General features: G+C 36.9%; 3 protein-coding genes across 4 annotated transcripts in view; 2 read left to right on the plus strand and 1 right to left on the minus strand.

Moving 5' to 3' along the window:
* Positions 1 to 8,194, plus strand: part of LOC144661712 (protein adenylyltransferase SelO, mitochondrial-like) — a 37,795-nt gene extending 29,601 nt beyond the window's left edge. The window contains exons 14-19 of the mRNA XM_078522524.1: positions 769 to 889; positions 1,449 to 1,516; positions 3,905 to 3,950; positions 4,069 to 4,112; positions 5,066 to 5,132; positions 5,357 to 8,194. Of these exons, the coding sequence (XP_078378650.1) occupies positions 769 to 889; positions 1,449 to 1,516; positions 3,905 to 3,950; positions 4,069 to 4,112; positions 5,066 to 5,132; positions 5,357 to 5,539 (529 nt within the window). The 3' untranslated portion in view covers positions 5,540 to 8,194. The remainder of the gene's footprint in view (positions 1 to 768; positions 890 to 1,448; positions 1,517 to 3,904; positions 3,951 to 4,068; positions 4,113 to 5,065; positions 5,133 to 5,356) is intronic.
* LOC144661727 (costars family protein v1g158749) lies at positions 7,871 to 12,355 on the minus strand. Its single transcript, XM_078522547.1, has 3 exons — positions 12,336 to 12,355; positions 10,135 to 10,293; positions 7,871 to 8,366 (listed from the first exon to the last, which is right to left on the minus strand). Exons 2-3 carry the CDS (start codon positions 10,265 to 10,267, stop codon positions 8,248 to 8,250), a joined length of 252 nt encoding a protein of 83 aa, XP_078378673.1. The 5' UTR covers positions 10,268 to 10,293; positions 12,336 to 12,355; the 3' UTR covers positions 7,871 to 8,247.
* A 136-nt stretch (positions 12,356 to 12,491) lies between these two features.
* On the plus strand, positions 12,492 to 18,381 carry LOC144661723 (transmembrane and ubiquitin-like domain-containing protein 1). Of its 2 annotated transcripts, none has more exons than XM_078522543.1 (4): positions 12,492 to 12,824; positions 13,709 to 14,003; positions 16,349 to 16,783; positions 17,895 to 18,381. In XM_078522543.1, exons 1-3 carry the CDS (start codon positions 12,608 to 12,610, stop codon positions 16,698 to 16,700), a joined length of 864 nt encoding a protein of 287 aa, XP_078378669.1. In that variant the 5' UTR covers positions 12,492 to 12,607; the 3' UTR covers positions 16,701 to 16,783; positions 17,895 to 18,381. The 2 variants fall into 2 exon arrangements, with proteins under 2 accessions (XP_078378669.1, XP_078378668.1); XM_078522542.1 differs by lacking the exon at positions 17,895 to 18,381 and adding an exon at positions 17,736 to 17,851.
* Positions 18,382 to 18,615: the final 234 nt, after the last annotated feature.

The following is an 18,615-nucleotide window of genomic DNA, read 5'->3' on the forward strand; positions in this document are numbered from 1 at the left end:
TGCAAGAGAATTTATGTTTTTATTGCACCATGGATCGGTCATAAGAAAGAAGTCGTTCCAGACTTCACTCAAACTTTGAAGATTGGGTGCTTGCCGAGTGCGCTATTTGGATTTGAGTCACTGCAAAGTTACGGACTCGTTGTTCATCGAGCTTCCTATAAGATGCCCTCTTTTAAAAGTTCTCTTTCTTCAAGACTGCCAAGAGATTAGCGAGAAAGCCTACGCATTTCAAAAATCATGGATCTCTCCAAGTTTTCAACGTCGCCTACAATAGAGAAGCCCGTCCACTAACGAGTGATGCGATGTTCATTGTTGTCTGTTTAGCGTATTATTTTACAGACGTGGATGTTTCCTGTTTTATTTAAGGAAACCGCTAACAAATCTGCAGAGCGTGACCGTCTCATCTGTATTCTACAAATTTGTGACTGCAAGCTGCTATGATATTTTATAATTTTACTGTAAAATTTCAAGAAATACTGCGAATAAATTTTTTTTTTGTGTGTTATTTATTTGAAAGCCGAGTACGTGACCGGTCAAAATGACAGCCGAACCAAAATTTTGTCCGGACAAATCGTCATTTTGGCCGGACATTGTCCTTTGACCGGCCGTTATTTTGAGCCCTGTGATGCAACTTCGGTACAACAAAAATTGCCTTGAGTTGCGGGACAGAAAATTATTAATTGTCTGTGTAAACGGGCCCTTTAAGGAGGAGGCTGTCGGTAGAGATTCTGCTGTTTTTTGATGTCACTACATCTTGTCGCACATTAGAGAGTTCCAGATGCTGATGATGTTACTTCAGACTAGTCCCAATCTCCTGGCACAACTTGGAAGTGGAGCATCTCTGATTCAGAAGGAACTGGAGAGGAGGGAGAAAGTTCAGCAGATGAATGTAAGATAATGTCCCTCTCTCAGCTTTCAGTTAATTTTAACAACCACCCTATTTACTCGATTAAACGCCTCCCTTGAATAAACCCCACACATTAGGAAAGAAATATTAATGAATGCTGCCCTTGAATAAATCGCCCCAGTAATAATCAACTTTGAGCAAGTCTCAAAAATATTTTCCATGATTGTAACAATGTTTTGAGATTTTAAAAATGACTTTTTAGTCAAGCACTTAAATATTTCCTGTTTTTAAAATTCAAATGTTCAGTTACACCATACTATTGTTAGCAAGAGATAAATTGAATTTTAAATAAACGCACCCCTCCCCCCCCCCCCACCCCCTTGTCTAAATGCTGCCCTGAAATAAACGCTGCACTCAAATCACAGAAAATTTAATATTAAAACACCACAGGGCTTAATCAAATAAATGTGATAACTTCCTTTAATAGTTCCGAGAGTCATTATGTGCATAAACATTATTAAATTTAAGTTGACTGTCAAATTCTTATCAGATTGACCTGCAAAAGTTTGTGCATTTTTATGTATATTTTTGTGTATTGTAGGAGTTGAAACCAGAGGAAAAGAAAGCCAAAGACAGACAGCTGTGGAAAGATTGGATCGAGAAATATAGGTGCAGAAAATGACATCTGATTAGTTATAGTTAATAATAATTATATAGTAATTTTTTAAAATTAATATTTGTTCATCAAAGCTGATAAAAATACTGTTTTATGAGACAGTGTAATTTGTAGATCTTAAACTTTCTTCTCTTATTGTTAATCAGGTGACGCATGATAAGAATAATGAAAATTATAAAACAGCTAATTTCTAATCCATGGAAGAACTTTTTAAAGCTGAATTAAAATATATGATTTTTTTGTAGCATTTAAAGGATCCTAGTCAGCCTTCACCATTTTCTCTGCCATCTAAATTCAGACATTTCGCTGTTGAAAAGAAATCCTCATTTATCCTTGTGCGTTTGCTTTTCCTGTCAGGTCAGCTTTAACTGCCACAAATGCTTTTTAAAATTATCGGTGCTTATTTTTGCTGCCGATAGGCAGCCTTCATATTCTTGAGAACATTTGAAAAGTTTTGTTTGTTTGTTCATTCTATCGAATCATGATTCAGCCAATCAGCATTCCCCTTTAAAATACGAGCCAGCCAATCAGCAGTCCCCTTATAATTGATGAAATTCACATGTGCTCCGTGTTAAAGAAAAGTTTAATGGCGTCTTGAATGGTGAATTCAGGACGATGTTTATCCCCTCTTGTAAATAAGAAACACATTTTTGGAGTTCAAAATGGAATAAACTAACCCTAGAGAACTTCAAACGTTGATTTGCTTTATAATCGTTTAGTTGATTTCTTGAAACTGGATTCAATAATTTGGACATTTAGCTTTGTTGCTTTCCGTGAGCATCTGGAAAAACATAATGCATGCATGTGTTCCCGCACGCAACAGTCATGCAAGGAAATCGAAAGTCGCTTGCTTCTAAAAGCAAATGTACCGTGCTTATTTAAATAAAATTTGGCCGACCTTTTAGTTTTATTTTGTATTTGTAATTTGTAGTTTACATAATGGAAGCGGCGTTGTGTAAAACCTTGAAAAATTTGCATTAATCGGATTGAAATTTGAGAAAGTTTTACAATAACAAACTGTAAAACGCAGTTAATGGATCGTGACGTACTACACATTACAGTCAGTCAAGGTCAACAATGCATGCATGCTGGCAATGTAATTCTACTGTGTTGCAACACTGTCTCATTTTTATTTCTTTCGCTTAATGCGGTTGGCTAAGGCCTTCAATGTTTCACAATGTTATCTCGTGATGCCTAGTTGCTTTACAGTACGTATTTTACTATTGGTTGTACATTGTACCTCATGTGTCTGTTTAAGTTTATACCTTTGATGTAACACTTCATTCTCCTCGTGGTAGCATTGTAATGGTATCACAGTTATTTCGTTTCAATCGTTGTAAGTTTTTTCCCACCCTCCCAGCCCTTTTTGTGGGAGACTTCTTGTTTTTGTTACAATAAATTTGGGACACTTCCCCTTATGCGGTTCTCGGTTAAGTCTTGGTAGCGACTTCCCCCAAGCCTTTTGGCTTTGTTTTTGCTTGTGTTTGTTATTTTTTTGCCTGCCAATACTCTTGTCCGATCCAGCACTAGCTTATGGTGCTGGGGAGATAAGTGAGGCTTTTAAGGGCACACGATATGTATCGACCTGCCAATACTCTTGTTCTGCCTGTCAGCGTAGTCCTGGGGAGACAAGTGAGGCTTTAAAAGGTCACGCAATTTTAGTCACTTGTCACGCCAACCGCAGGGTATGTGTCCCCCATTACGCCAAACTTTGTGTTGTGTGCTTTGATTTATTACATAAGATATTTTGATGCGGAACAGAGACATTAATACAAACTTAATACTAGTTGTATTAATTGAGACGCATGGGAATTTTGATCTTCAAGATTGTGGTATTACTTACCGGTATACTTCATCTGCAACCTTTTGTTATCTCTCTATCAGAAAATATTTATTGTTATGGCAGCACTTCACTTCTCATTGAGAACTTCTAGTTTACTAGTTTTTGTTCTATCATTGTTTTGTTTGTTTGGAGTGAAATTTATCAGTTGAACTTAAAGGACTCTAGTCAGCCCCGCCATTTTTCATGCCATCGAAATTATGAAAACTGTATACATATATGGTGAAGCGAAATCTTATTGCACTAGAAGTCTGTTAATTGAAATTACTTTTGGCAGTTTCGCATTGATCTCTTTCCTTAAGACAAGCTCCGCAAAAAATATATTGCCGAAATTCTCGTAAGTAAACAAAAAAGAAAGGCGTGGCTGACTAGGGTCCTTTAAGGTCCTGGTAAAAAAGCACAAGGTTAACTGAAATAATGTGGATATAAGAATGACTTATTTAACTAGCACTTGCCAATCATTTTGGAAGTTGTGATTGAACTATATGAGATCATTATGAAGATAATTATTTTGACAGTATTTCATTTTACAAACTTTCAGATTGCGTCTAAATCTGGATATTAAAGATGAACAAGACAATGAGAAAGTATGAATCAACATATTACATGTAATTTTGCTGTTTTAAGTATTGTTTCAATTGTATTGATAAATTCAAACAACTTGAAATAGCTGAGTAGTCACACATTTTGTTTTGTACTCTATAGGCAAACAAGGAGCGGGTTGAAGTGATGAAATCCAATAATCCAAGGTAGATCCAGAAAACTGACTTCAGTTGTGTCATTGGTGTAAATTAGTAGTTAGCCTTTATTTCAACAGGGTGACTCCATCAGCTTTTACAATTAATACTGTTGTCAATAGAGGCCCTAGTAAAATGTAAAAAGTCACAAAAAGCCTTACAGTGTACCTAAAATGGAAGTTGAAAATATTAAAATATATAAGGATACTAACATTTAAGCTAAAATTATGTTGCATGTGTATAAAATCGAAAGATTTGAAAATTACATTTTTTTTGAAAACAGTTATAAATTTGGCAACCTGAATACTAAAAAAGACTTTTTTTGGCAGATGTAAAAGATCAGCCTGCCTTGTTGGTCTCAGTGCCACATCTCTATTAAAAGTAAAATAGTTTTTGAAATTTGGGGCACTTTGCCAGTAATACACCTATGAACTACTCAGGTTATATACACGTCTTTGGCGTCTTGCCTCCATCGTCTCATATGCAAGATTTTTTAGAGCCTCGTCACTGCTGTGATGTTTTTAATTAATTAATAATTATAGTAATTTTTAATCAATAATAGTAATGTAGTGGGTTTTTTTTCAATTTTGCCTTTTTTTGGTACAAATTTTACCAAGACATTATATTATATATCCCTTGATCACTCTCAGATTAGAAATTTCCATTTGAACAAAAACAAAATCAAAGGTTATATAATGTCCATAATAGAATTATTTTTTACTAGTGGTCCGTGTGGGTTCTGTGGCATTCACTTTGATTCCTTGCTCTTCTCGGATAGGAGTCAACACCACCTCAATCTGCACCATGGTTATCTGGCATAGTTTTTGACTTTTAACCTCATTCTCACTGGTAAAAGCCTATAGCTTCACTGTTATTGACTAGAACTGATTTAGAAATAATCAAAAAAGATGTTTGCCAAGATAATATTTCTATCCTCATCTCAACTCTTATTTTATTTCTCTCAGGTTTATTCTCAGAAACTACATTGCACAAAATGCCATTTCTGCAGCAGAGAAAGGGGATTTTTCAGAGGTATGGGTATTTTTGCAGCCAAGAATTAAGAGAAAAAAAAGTTATTACAATGCGGCTACTTGAACTGGCCACTAGGAACAAAATTAATCAATTTTAATGTTAATTGACAACAAACGATGGTCACCTTTTTAATGTTGAACAATGCAATCAATAGTTCTATTGATGGATATAGGAAATTTTTTACGGAAGAAATTAATGGTTGGTATTTTCCAACCTTCTTTCAGGTTCAAAGAGTCCTAAAACTCCTTCAAAACCCTTACAGCGATGACATTGATGATGAACTAAATCAAGTACCAAAGAAAGAGACAGACTCCAGAGGAGCATCAGAAGCAAGCTGCAGTGTCGAGGAACACTTCAGCTATGACAGCAAGCCACCAGACTGGGCTGTTGATTTAAGGGTGACATGATCATCATAAATGCCTCGCTCGCCATGAATAACCCAGAACACTGTAAAACCACAAAAATGTTAAAACTTCAAGAGTGTTTACATCTGTCTGTGCAAGAGATCATACAAATTATTGGTCAATGGACAAGAGTAGTGTTCAATTTGTGCACACGAAAAGCCTTTAACTAGTTTTGTAATTATGCAATATATTATGTATATAATTATTAATTTGTTTGATAGAGTTAATGTATTTGTTTGGGGTTGGCTGTGCAGTGTATATGAAAATCTGTACAAACACCAACATTGCTTAAAGGGAACCTCGGCTGTAAAACAGTTCTGGCCAAAATTACAATTTTTTAGCAGTCTAAAACTATTTTGGTTGTTAGAAGTCACAGATTTGTTTTTTCATTCGAATACTGGGCCTTTGATTTGTCAATTTTCGTGCTTTTAAAATTTCCCGTGCACCGCGATTTTGGATTTATGATGTCAGTGTGTTGCCGCTATTGTTAAGAAGCAGAGGTTCTTTTGAGTGAAACAATCATTGGGCAACGCACTGATATCATAATTTCAAAATGGTGCTGCGCGGGAAATTTAAAAGCCACAATCTTTTCTGTTTATGGTTGTAATTAAATGCTAATTTCTTCCTTGTCTGGTAAAATTTGTTATTAATTTTAGGCATTAATTCAAACAACTCAAGGTCAACTTGCCTCAAGAGCAGAGGTTCCCTTTAATATACATGATATTATTTCAAATGGAAATGACTTTATACAAAAAATAATTCGATTTTTGTAATTTTGATGACATTAGATGACACACCTGTATGTAAGCTTGTGTAAGTGTTCTGTTTATTCATGGCAGCAGAGGTAAACAGTAATAATACTGCTGAAGTCAAGTGGCATCACACCACATGTTAAATGTCAAAAGTACATTTTGTTTATGACAGTACAATTTAAAACCAGAAGGAAGATTGTACTTGAAGTGTGCAAGTGATGTCCAATTTACTTTGTAAAAAAATGCCTTAGGGTAATACATGTACCATATTATTTCTACAAGATTATTAGTTTAATATTAGGATTATTAGTTAAATATAATAAGATGCCCAACTGACAGTAAAAGTAATGTGTAATGTATTTTGACAGAAACCCATAAGGGTTGAAACGTGTAACGCGCGCGCACAGCGCTTGAATATTCATTTTGCTAAGTACCATATTTGGAAACACGAAGAATTTGTACGCGAATGCTTTAAACACGTAATGATACACGCCACAGAATTTTTGGTTTTGCGGTTAGTTGCTTGAATTTCGACCTAAACACCGTAAATTTCTTACAGAAACTAAAGAAATAGATTAAGTGTATCGAAGCGAAGTCTCCAGACTACTTCAAGAAGATGAAACAGGAGAATTTAACCAAATTTAACTTTTATTTAACCAAGCTTGTTCAAAAACAAGATTACGCCATCGAGCGCGAGCTAGCGCACGCTGTGAGTTTAATTCAAATATAGTAATTTTGATTGGTTAAATGTTTCTCGTGATTTACCAAATATGGTACTTAGTGTAAACGAATGTGCAAACGCTTTGTACAATGCGATTCATAGGGAGTTATACGTTTCAACCCTTATGGGTTTCTGATTTTGAGTGATAGGATCTTTCAAGTAATATCTCAAACATGAGAGACAGTGTTTCATTGGGATGTTCAAACACTGAGAAGAGAGTTGAAAATATGACGCACAGCAGAGTATTTTTGACAAAATTTGAGGTGTTTGGATAGCCAAAGAAACACTGTCTTGAGTGTCTGTCTCTTCTCAATTGAAACAAAAATGACGGAGAAATAAAATCATAAAAATCTAATAAGCTAATTAAGACCAGGTATCAAAACCTCCTTCACGGTTATGATTTCCTTTGTTTTAACTGATGAATTATTAATGAGTTTAAGAAGATCGCATCTGGAAGTCTGGTTTACACTAGCAACATACATGGACGTAGCGACATAAAGAAAAGATATTAAGCTGGTTTCTTACGTCTTTATGTAATGTTTAATAAATGAGCAGCAGTGTTTTATCAAGTTTAAAACACGAGGCGCAGCCGAGTGTTTTAGACTTGATAAAACATGAGCTGCAAATTTATTGAACGGCTTCAAAATCTTCTGATGTAGATCAACTCATTCTTGTATTTTCTTTATGAATTATTAATGAGTTTTTGAAGCTTACACAAATGTCATTGTGTTCCTGCTATGTCATTATGTGGTTTTGTTCACAACAGAAATTAAAGTTTTATGTGTGACCTTGCTATTATGTTGTTGTGTTGCTAGTGTGAACCAGGCTTTAGGCAAACTTTGCAAATCAATATTCAATACACTGGTCAACATCTTTTTTTATTCAACAATAGGAACACATTCTTTATATTAAAATTATTAAAGTCTTAAACTTGGGAATTGAAATACCCCCAAAATATTTTTTAAGCACTGAAAATACCGGTACTTTGTGAAAGTGAGATTTTATTGGATTTGTTACAAAACATCTTTGGTAAACATATTTCACTAATGGTGTGCAAATTATTTCACTGAGCCATCTATAAATTCTACATCAACATTGTATATTTGTATAAAGGATAATTCTTTAGAGATAATAAAAAATATGAAATCTCAAAAACTCGAGATTTCATGATCAGTCACAGTTGCAGTCATTTTGTAGAATTTAATTGTGGTGAAATAATTGTTATTACTAAACTGAATCTACTCTTCATCTTTAAGCAACACAATGTCCACATTGTCGTGTACACCTTGAAGTAATAATTCCCCACTGTAGTTCACAATCTTCTTTCTCTTAGCTGCTTTGAGGGTTCCCACTAGAGCTGTGACAAAACAATTGACAAGATAATTAAGATTTTTTACTCATTTCAACCCTCCAAGTTAAGACCATTTTAGTCGCCATGGCAACTAAACTTTTGGAGCTGGCGACTGAATTGGAACCAAAGCCGCCAGCATGGCGACTAAAATTGAGACGAAGGATTGAAAGCGTGAGCTTAATTTAGCGGCTAAAATTTTTCACTGGCGACCAAACTTGAGCAGTCAGTGGCCAAATGGCCACCAGGGAAAAAATAAACTTGGAGGGTTGCATTTGGGGACAGTGTTTGCATCATAATATCTTCTCAGAATACCAAACTGTCTTAATCGTTTTGATTGACAAAAGCATGCAGATGAAAAGAACAAGGCTAAAATACCAGTCTAGGGGAGGGAAATAGTTTCAGCTAACAGGGTTTGTACGGGTCATGGAAAACCTGGAAAGCCGTGGAATTTTAGAATTTCATTTTCCAGACCTGGAAAGTCAGAGAATTTAAGTGTGGATCATGAAAAGTCATGGAAAATGGTATTGATTGTACAAAATATATTAGCCAGGTTATTTTCTGTGAAGAAAAGGGTAAAAACGTACCTGAAATCAATATAATTTTTGAAAATTTCCAAGAAAAATGGTCAAATTTAGGTCACTGAAAGTCATGGAAAAGGTCATGAAAAGTCATGGGATTTCAGGAGCTCAAAAGAGTATGAACCCTAGCCTGCGAATACAGCCGCCTCTCATTCGCGTCCCGCAACGAAGAGCGAAACACGAAGAGAGACATCTGCGATTCACGGCCAGAAATTCCATACTGATGACGTTAACCACTAATAAGATTTCCCACACCACATGCAGTTGGTCTTGCATAATTATATTTTTTGTTTTCAGCCGCACATTACTTGCTTGATCACCAACACTTTCAAGGCAGTCAAGGACACATTTAGGAGTCATTTACACCGGACAACTTCATCGCGAAAATTAGAAATCCCTATACGAGTTGCACATTAGTAAAATTTGGAAAAATAAGCTGCGTAATCACCTAATCACTAGATGACATTGTTTTGGAACTTGAGCGCAACTCTCGGAGGTGTTGGGCCGTAAATACCGATACCGCAACGATCATAACAATTCTTCTGAGTTAGTTTCTTCTTTCCCCGCTGTTTGTCAAATAAAAATTCTGTTTTTCTGTAGCATTTATTCTTTGGTTGTGGATGGTTCATGTCGTTCAGATTCACATTTTTGTTGCTTGTTTGTTTTGCCAGCTGCCTTTATGTCAACAATAAAAGTTAGGTGACAAAATTGATCTATTTTTAACGGCCGCTGTGCGCGTCCTTTCTGTACATCTTTGAGGTCGTTCATCTTGTTATAAAGCAGTTTCTTTTTGTTTCCCAATTACATATGAATTATAGATATTATAGAAATTTTAAGGTATAGCTTCGGTGTAGTTTCACGATCCTTCCCCCCAGTCAACTTTTAGTCTGCAATACCGGTAACATCCGGTTTTTTACCGTTCATGTAATGAAGTGTTATATTTCGCATACATTATGTAAATTAACTAGCTGACCAATCAGCGCTCCTGTCCGGATTCTGGACAGATTTACGTCATCAGTATGGAATTTCTGGCCGTGAATCGCAGACGTCTCTCTTCGTGTTTCGCTCTTTGTTGCGGGACGCGAATGAGAGGCGGCTGTATTCGCAGGCTATATGAACCCTGGCCAAACTTATGTACATTTTAGCCAACCTGTTCAATTCTCCACAAATTTACATATTAAACCAGCACTGTTTACCTTCAAATATATTTGCACAGCGATCATCATTAAAAAGTACTCCAAACTTGACTGCGATTTGTCCATCAGCATTAGGTGACCCAAGTCTCTTAATTTCTTGCACCAAGAGTTTCACTTCGTGTTCCACATTCATGATTAGTCCTATTACTTAGTTTTAACCTGTTGATTTTAAAAACCATATATTAAACAACAAGGTTGCGAGACCCAAATTAAAGACAGATAGACAAATTCAGTCTACTTTCTTGGGCAGTTAACTTGGCCTAAACATCTATTGTTGACATTATTTCAGCCTTTAGTGTAGTGTACTCTCATGGTGCCTCTCTCTACCCTAGTGTATGAAATGGGTACCAGGGAATTTCATGCTTGGGGGTTACCGGTAACCAATGATGGACTAGCATCCTAACCAGGGATGAGTGGAAATACTCCTAGTTGCTTTGCGCTACTGAAATCAGGATAAGCTCCGGACTACTAGGCCAATAGGCTCGAATGCTATACATTATAATTATACTACAACTTTACTCCTGCTTTCAGTGTTATGTGCATAGCAGCTTTCTGTTGACATCTATCTTTCGACGTGCTTAACAAACAAGGATCAAAATCCGCCAATCACAGCCCACTAGCATGACCTTCTGACCTTGTGGGCTCATTTGCACGAAACCAACAATGGTTGAGGTCACACTTAGACTTTTCCTGTGGTAAAGGGCTTTTACTATAGTAAAAAAAAGTAAACAAAAGTTAACTATGGTAAACTGTGCTTGTTGACTTTTACATTTTCCAGATGGCTTCTTGTCCAAATGTTGTCAATCAAACTGCAATTTGATGACTAAAACAAATATGCTCAGACATTCCACTTTCACTCGCTTGCATGTCGCCTGCAGTGAGCCATGGATTCAGAACGCGTGGTCCTTACGATTATTGCTCTTCTTCTATTAATCGCTGCTATCCAGAAAGCTCAGAGATTCAGATTTACTGCCCTGAACATGTATTTTCTTCTGAGCAGACGACGGCACGACTTACCCACTGCTTACCACTGCTCTCCTCGCAAGGCGAATGCTGAGAAGACAAGCTTCTGCGCGGCGAAGAAGAGCGGACATTTGTCAGACATATTTTCAGCGAATTTTCTAGGACAACTGAAATAAAAGGTCTAGCGTTGCTTCTGTGTTGATCCGAACACAAGAATAAAGCACGTAAATGAAAATGGCGCAACCATTTCACGGTTCCGGAGCTTTAAGACATTTCATGTCAAAACTTAGACAATCCATTACTTAAATAAACAAAGTTTAGATAAACGCGCGATAAACCATGCCTTTTCAGGTCGTTTTACTATAGTAAACTTTGCTTTCATCCTGCCGCCATTGCTATCGCGACAGACTACGATAACATTTACCATAGTAAACTGAAAAAAGCCGGTCACACTACAAATTGGCTTAACTATAGTAAACTTGACTTTACTATAGTAAAAAAAGCACTAGTGTGACCTCAACCAATAGTATGCATTGGTTTTGATTGGCTCATTTTAAACAGCAAGTCGAAAGACGATGTCGAAAGATGTATGTAGAAAGATAGCTATTCACAAAACAATGAAAGTGGGTGTAAGAGAAGTCAGAACATTTTTTTTTGTAATGTGTTTTACCTTTAATTTGCTGTGTGTTCAGATTTTTGATTGCCCCTTTACCTCCCACCTTCTAGACATTTTTTTTTCCAAAACATACCTCCCCTCATACCTGAGTAATATCCTTGTTTTAAGCCCCTTATATTCCCTGTCCCGTAGTTATTCCGGAAGTCAACCGCCAGATCAACAGGCCAAAAAATAGGGATGACCGGTAGACAGCAAACCATGAATTCTTTACATACCAGACATACACAAACCACCCCCTATGTGATAAAACTTTTTATAATGCTTGCTGGTTTCTATTCAGTATCAGTATGCGATCAAAGATTCGTAAAATATTTCCGGCAGGACAGAAACTTTTCGATTGATTGAAATTTAATCCCTTGCAATTGCCCCGTTTGCGAACAAACACGATCCGGCCCGGCGATTACCGACCCGAATTCCACCGACCCAGCAGCTCACAGTCCGTACTAAGCGACATGCGATCTGCGCCATAGTTTTCCTTTTCCTGATAACATTACACATGTCATGGGCATTTAAGTCAGTCGTTTCTATGACTATTATTAAAATGATGCTTAAATATTCCTACCTGAAACACCAATATGATGGCAAAACTGTTTTTTTTTACCAAGTTAGTCAAGTTTGTCAGCCACCTCCTTTTGAGCCCACGGTGCACAGCTCAGCTAACAAATATGTTGAAGGAAACGTCTTCGTGTAATATGAGTGTAGTGTCTCTTGTAGAAGCAAACGGCCAAAGAAGACCACCATATTTTGTAGGAAGTTTACACATTTATTTTATCCGGCAGTTAAAAGTATTTTTATTGAAATTTCGATGTGCTACTACTCTTAAAAGCCACACTAATGGCATCCCCTATTATCGAAGGAATTGACAATGAAGTTCTGTTTGTTTTTAGCGTTTTTGCTGCCTTCGTGACAATTGTTTTGGTCCATTTTGTTTATGAATCGAATAGGAATCGTAGTACTAGACAAAATGAATCGAATAGTACTTCAGATTCGAATTCTACAAGGTCTACCCGATCTGAGGATCAACCACAAGAGATATCAAGAGACGAGCAAGGTAGGGACTCCTATTCTAACAACACGATCTCAAAGACTCAAGCCAGCTGTTATAAAGTACATCTGCATATCCCTCTGTTATTGATTTCCTGGTCAATACTCAATAGACCTTTTCACGGTTTCTGACGCCGTCTTGGTTGGGGGGTAAACAGGGCGAAATTTACAGTAAATGTATGGGAAAAGTGAAGAATCTAATGTCAAATAAGTAACGGAAAATTCTAATTCCAAAATATTTTTAAATTACAAACTCAAGATACCAGGAAAGAGATTATTGATCAAATTTGGAGAATGTAGTCTTGCAAGGAAGGAGGAAAGCCGCAAATGATTTTTTCATTTTTACAAACCTTTGTCTGAAATCCGAGTTGCCATAGGCCGTTTTACGGATACGCATCCTATAATGCTTATTGAAAATAGGACTGAGTGGAGTCCAATTCGGTCTGTAATCATACGAGTGATTAACAAAATCAGACGACCGCAAAGAGGGAGTCCGATTTGTTTAATCACGAGTATGATTACAGACAGAATTGGACGACACGAAGTCCTGTTACCAATTAATCAAAACTATGACAAAATTCGAGAAACAAACAAACTTTACCGGTGAAATGGTTTAGAGTCTTTGTGAATGCTTAAAAACATAGCAGTTTTCTCAACAAAATTTACAACAACAGCGCGCGCAAAATGACGCGCACTGTCCAATTACACAGGCATGACGCGTAAACTGTCCTATTACACTGTCCAATTACAAGCATGACCCGTACACTGTCTAATTAGTGCTCAAAAAATCGGGCTGCTGATAACCAATCATGTTTGAGAATTTTGTTATAGGTTTGATTACAATGAAAATATAGTTTTTTGTTTATTAATTCTTATGTTTGGCGATGACAGACGCAGAGCCAGAAAATGCCAATCCAGTAACTGAGGAGGACTTCAATCAAACAACATCTCCATCGCATGCCGAAGTTGCCGAGGAAAATGCTTCAGAACCAGTTAACAATACAAGCACTCCACAGATGGACAGAATGTCAGATGGCCAGCACTGCACAGGGCCGGCTGAAAACACGCCTACTTCTGACGGCCAAAGTAGCCCACCTAGGGATCATATATCAATCCGTGTGAAATTCATGGAACATCAGCGGGTTGTGTCTGTAAATAGGACAATAACTGTAGGAGACTTCAAAAGGTAAACTGCAGCTTGTGTTTAGGCTTTGTATCTGGTTTTAAACTATGGGGGACAGGGGGCAGAAACCTGGGTGCAGTCTAAAGGGTAGTTTTCGCTAGCGACAAAGCCGAAGTCAGAGTTGTAATCTGAAGCCTAGAGCACTATGATCTAGTGAAAATCTAGCCTGTTCCAGGCTCTTGGTAGTTGAAGGGGAAAAAAAAAACGCGGGCGAGCGAGAAAAAAACGAGGGGGGACGATGGCTCTCCCATAACTACCAATCGCGCGAGAGCCTGGAACAGGCTAGTGAAAATCAAACCGACAGAGTCATAAGCAGAGTATCTGATTCTGCTTATGAATCTGTCACTTATGATCCAGTGAAAACTAAATTGTTGGAGTCACAAGCAGCAAGGAAATACTAAGAGGGCCTGAGAGCTAGCATTGTGATTGGTTTGTTCTTCTGGTTCTGCTTGCGACTCTGACAATCTAGTTTTCACTGGATCATAAGCGATGGAGTCATAAGCAGAATTGAAAGAAAATGGAAACGTTCTGATTCCGACAATCTTGTGCTCCAATTACGACTCCAAGTTTTGATTTTCACTAGGTTGTTTATGACCAGGCATAACTAATCGATGATCAATGACATCAATTGGTAATCAATGAGTAATCGATGGGTAATCAGTTGATTAGTCATTGATTATTGGCGATGATCAATGAGTAATCGATGAGTAATCGAAGCCCAAAAATTTTGTGGCCTATCGATTACTCATCGATGACATTGATTACTCATCGATGTTATTGATAACTCATCGATGACCCATCGATTACTCATCAACTATCATACTGCACACAAAAGACACATTCCTTGCTTTCTTGTACCTTTTTGTGATTTTTTATCTATGTTAGTCATATTTTGCTTTATAACTGGCATTCTTGTTGACGAAATAACGTCCTCAGAAAAGGTCAAATAACCTTCCGGCATATCAAGACGTGAAGGGCTAATCACAAATACAGATGATATTTCAATATTTCACTTTACCCAACTCTTTATTTAATAACAAAACAATTGAACAGGAAAATCAACCAGTCTGGAAATGAAACTAACAAGTACGGAGACAAGAATCGACTACGTGGTTATAGATTTTGTTCGGTGGATGTTTGTCAGCAAAGTAAAACAGGTTCGCGGCTTAGGGAGACAGCCGTCATAAGCACTAACATTATGCACCGGAACAGCTGCAAGCACTTTTACTTTCTGTACTTATTTCACGTGTAACCATGATACTGTTAGTTTGTTATGGCGTGTACAAGCTTGAGTATGAAATACTTTTACAAGTTCCGGTTTTCAATCACGAGACTATATCGATGAGTAATCAATGCAATCAATGACTAATTGATGCAATCGATGACTGATCGATGCAATCGATGACTAATCGATGACCAAAAATTTTGTGGCCTATCGATTACCTTATTCTCACTAAATTTCGCGAGTACTTAATTTCGCGAAAAATCAAGAGCCATATTTCGCGAGTACTTAATTTCGCGATTTTGAGAGGAAGGTACAATTGGAGTGTATTAAATTTCGCGATTATTATCTATTCTTCAACATGAAGCTTTGACCTCGAAACTGTAACAACATAATTAATATGAAAGTCATCGTAAAAACAGCAAACAAAACAATATACACATAACAAAACATAAGGTATTCAACAGTCTAAATACCTGATAGGTTCATCTACGACTGCAAGGGCGAGATTTTGAAGAACTTGGCGGCAGAGAACAGTTTGAACAGTGCGACTGATAGAGTGGGAGATAACTAATGGACAAAATTAAACAAAAAAGCTCTCAACATGAAGCTCAGACATGTTGGAATAACTAGGATAAAACGCATTGAGTTTCATTATTTTTTTATATTATCAGTACGATATTAAATTTCGCGATTTTAAAGTTCGCGTGTCCTATATTTCGCGAGTATTAAATTTCGCGATTTTGAAAAAATCGCGAAATTTAGTACTCGCGAAATTAAGTGAGAATAAGGTAGTCATCGATTACTTATTGATCATCGGCAATAATCAATGACTAATCAACTGATTACCCATCGATTACTCATTGATTACTCATTGATTTCATTGATGTCATTGATGTCATCGATTAGTTATGCCTGGTTATGAGCGCTTTAATGACTCCAATTGGCTGTTCCGAAATTGCGCAGGGAACTGGGGCAAGTTTCAAATTTTAAGTAAGATTGGTCTAGACTTTCTCAAAGTCCTTCGACGCGCGGTTTAGGCAAACGCTGTTAGCAATTTTCCTGTAATTTTTTCAGCACAGCTAAAAGAAAAAGACGTGAACTGAAAAGAAATTTTTTCTTGCAGGTTGTGTTTTTCGGATGATTTGAACCATGGAAGAAGGGTGCGGCTCATATTCAGAGGACGATTACTACAGGATGATACTCTCCCCATATCTTATTATGGTATAATCCACTATTCTGTCGTCCACGCGCAAATTTCTGAACCCAGGCGGGATCGAAATGAACAGTCTGCCATGCATGACGAGGAGGAAGATTTAGACATTTCCAAACTATTCTTGCCCCTTCTTGCGGTAATTCTCGTCTGTTGTTGGTATGGTTTATACTACTATGGACAACTGTTTAGTGCTACATCTATAATAATTCTGGTTTTTGCCACAGTTGCGTACAGTGCTCTAGTGCATGTAATGATGTCATAAGCTTCAAAAGCCCTAAATAACTAAATCCCTCTTTAGCCGGAGATCACATGACCAAATTTTAATGAATAAAACCTTTCTTTAAGGTCGCGGGGGATACCAACTGCATGAATAAATTCATGAAGGGAAATTTTGCTTGACCTGCATCTTTTAAAACGCTTATTTCTCATCTGTTATGGGTGCGATTAAGCTCAAATTTTACAGAGACATAAAGAAATGACGAAAGATTGTGAATGTCATCTTTTATTTGGTAGATTGCATTTAACGGCAATGTTATAGCCTCGTTAGTGCCAAATTTGGAAAAACATGATTTTGTGGCAGAGTTTGCGGAACGAGTAGGAGACAGCACACTGTGATCTTGTCAAAAGCTAATCAGTCAATACCTCAAGAGTGTCATAACAGAAGCGGAATTTTTAATTTAAAGTTTGCCAGCAAGTTATGGCGGTTTAAGTGCGCAAATTTGAATTTAATGTCTTCTACCTCTTTCTAAAAGCGCTCTTTTAAAATTCCGCTTCTGTTATGACACACTACAGTATTCATAGTTTACCTATCTGCAGTGGCAAGTAATGAAGTTCTGTATCCGCGCTGTATTCTCTGCCACAAAATTGTCGGAAAAGTCCAAACTTTGAGATTTCCGAAAGTGTCCCGACCTAAATACGATCATTTTGCCAAGGAGAGATGTAATTATGGTAATTATATTCCACGCTTTTATGGTGAGAACAATGCGTTTTTAAAAAGGGCACGATTGTTTATGCCAAATATTTTGTGATTACTCTGAGTTGCAGAAATATTTAAATTTAAATAAAAATAAGCTCAAAGACTTCCTACAATCTATATGAACGTATATCGCTAAGTGTTGTTTTAAATTGGTTAAAATATCAAAGAAACAGGGATTTTTTACAATTCACACGCACGCGCCCATATTTTTGTCCAGTCGTAAATATCTCGTAAAGTTGTCGATGTCAGTCGTTGTACTTCGTGCATATGCTTTAAATAAATGCATAATAATGAGCCTAAGGTGTCCCCCGCGACCTTAAGGGACTGTAAGAATTCTAGCGACTCAACTTTACATGAAAAAAACCTTTATTTAAGAGCCAATGAAATTTCTAGTGCCTCGTAGGCCTTCGTGGATATATTATATAATTTGTTTTTTGAAATTACATGACCAAATTTTAATGAATAAATCCTTTCTTTAAGGGACTGTAAGAATTCTAGCGACTCAACTTTACATGAAAAAACCTTTATTTAAGAGCCAATGAAATTTCTAGTGCATCGTAGGCCTTCGTGGATATATTATATAATTTGTATGTAGTTAATGTATTTTAATTTATAGAATTGTAAAGTAAAGCATCCTGTCACTGAGAAATGAATAAAATAATCATTTCAAAGCGATGGGTCTAGAATTTTATCGATGGTCAGTGGGTATTATACTTTTTGTAATGCTCAGAATTAATGTTCAGCTATGTTCAGAACACTTTGGAAAATGCGGTACACTTATTTTTGCTAATTGCACCGAACAAAACCTACCAGTATGACCCTCCCGGGGAGAATTTGTCTTTTCTTCCATCTTTCCGAGCGTTTAAATTTCCCGCTCGTATGCTAATCGGAAACTTCATCAAATCCCTCGTGTGTTCTGAAGCTGTTGCGCCATTGTTCAAAAATGGCCATATAGGGTCATTTTTCGCTTGAAAAACAAAGCCTATTGTTATCAAAGTTGAAACGCATTTTCTTGATACGAGTATTAAAAATAATACAGTAGAATTCCGATTTCTAGAACACTCGGTTTCTCGAAACTCCTGATTTCTCGAATCAATTTTCGTTTCCCTCGGATAGTACTAATCCCGGTAACTTTACCCCCAATTTCTCGAAGCAATTTTCGTTTCCCCTGGAGGTTCAAGGAATCGGCATTCTACAGCAG

This window comes from Oculina patagonica, chromosome 7, assembly GCF_052425735.1.
Source record: "Oculina patagonica isolate OP01 chromosome 7, crgOcupat, whole genome shotgun sequence".
In the NCBI taxonomy this organism is placed as follows: Eukaryota; Metazoa; Cnidaria; class Anthozoa; order Scleractinia; family Oculinidae; genus Oculina; species Oculina patagonica.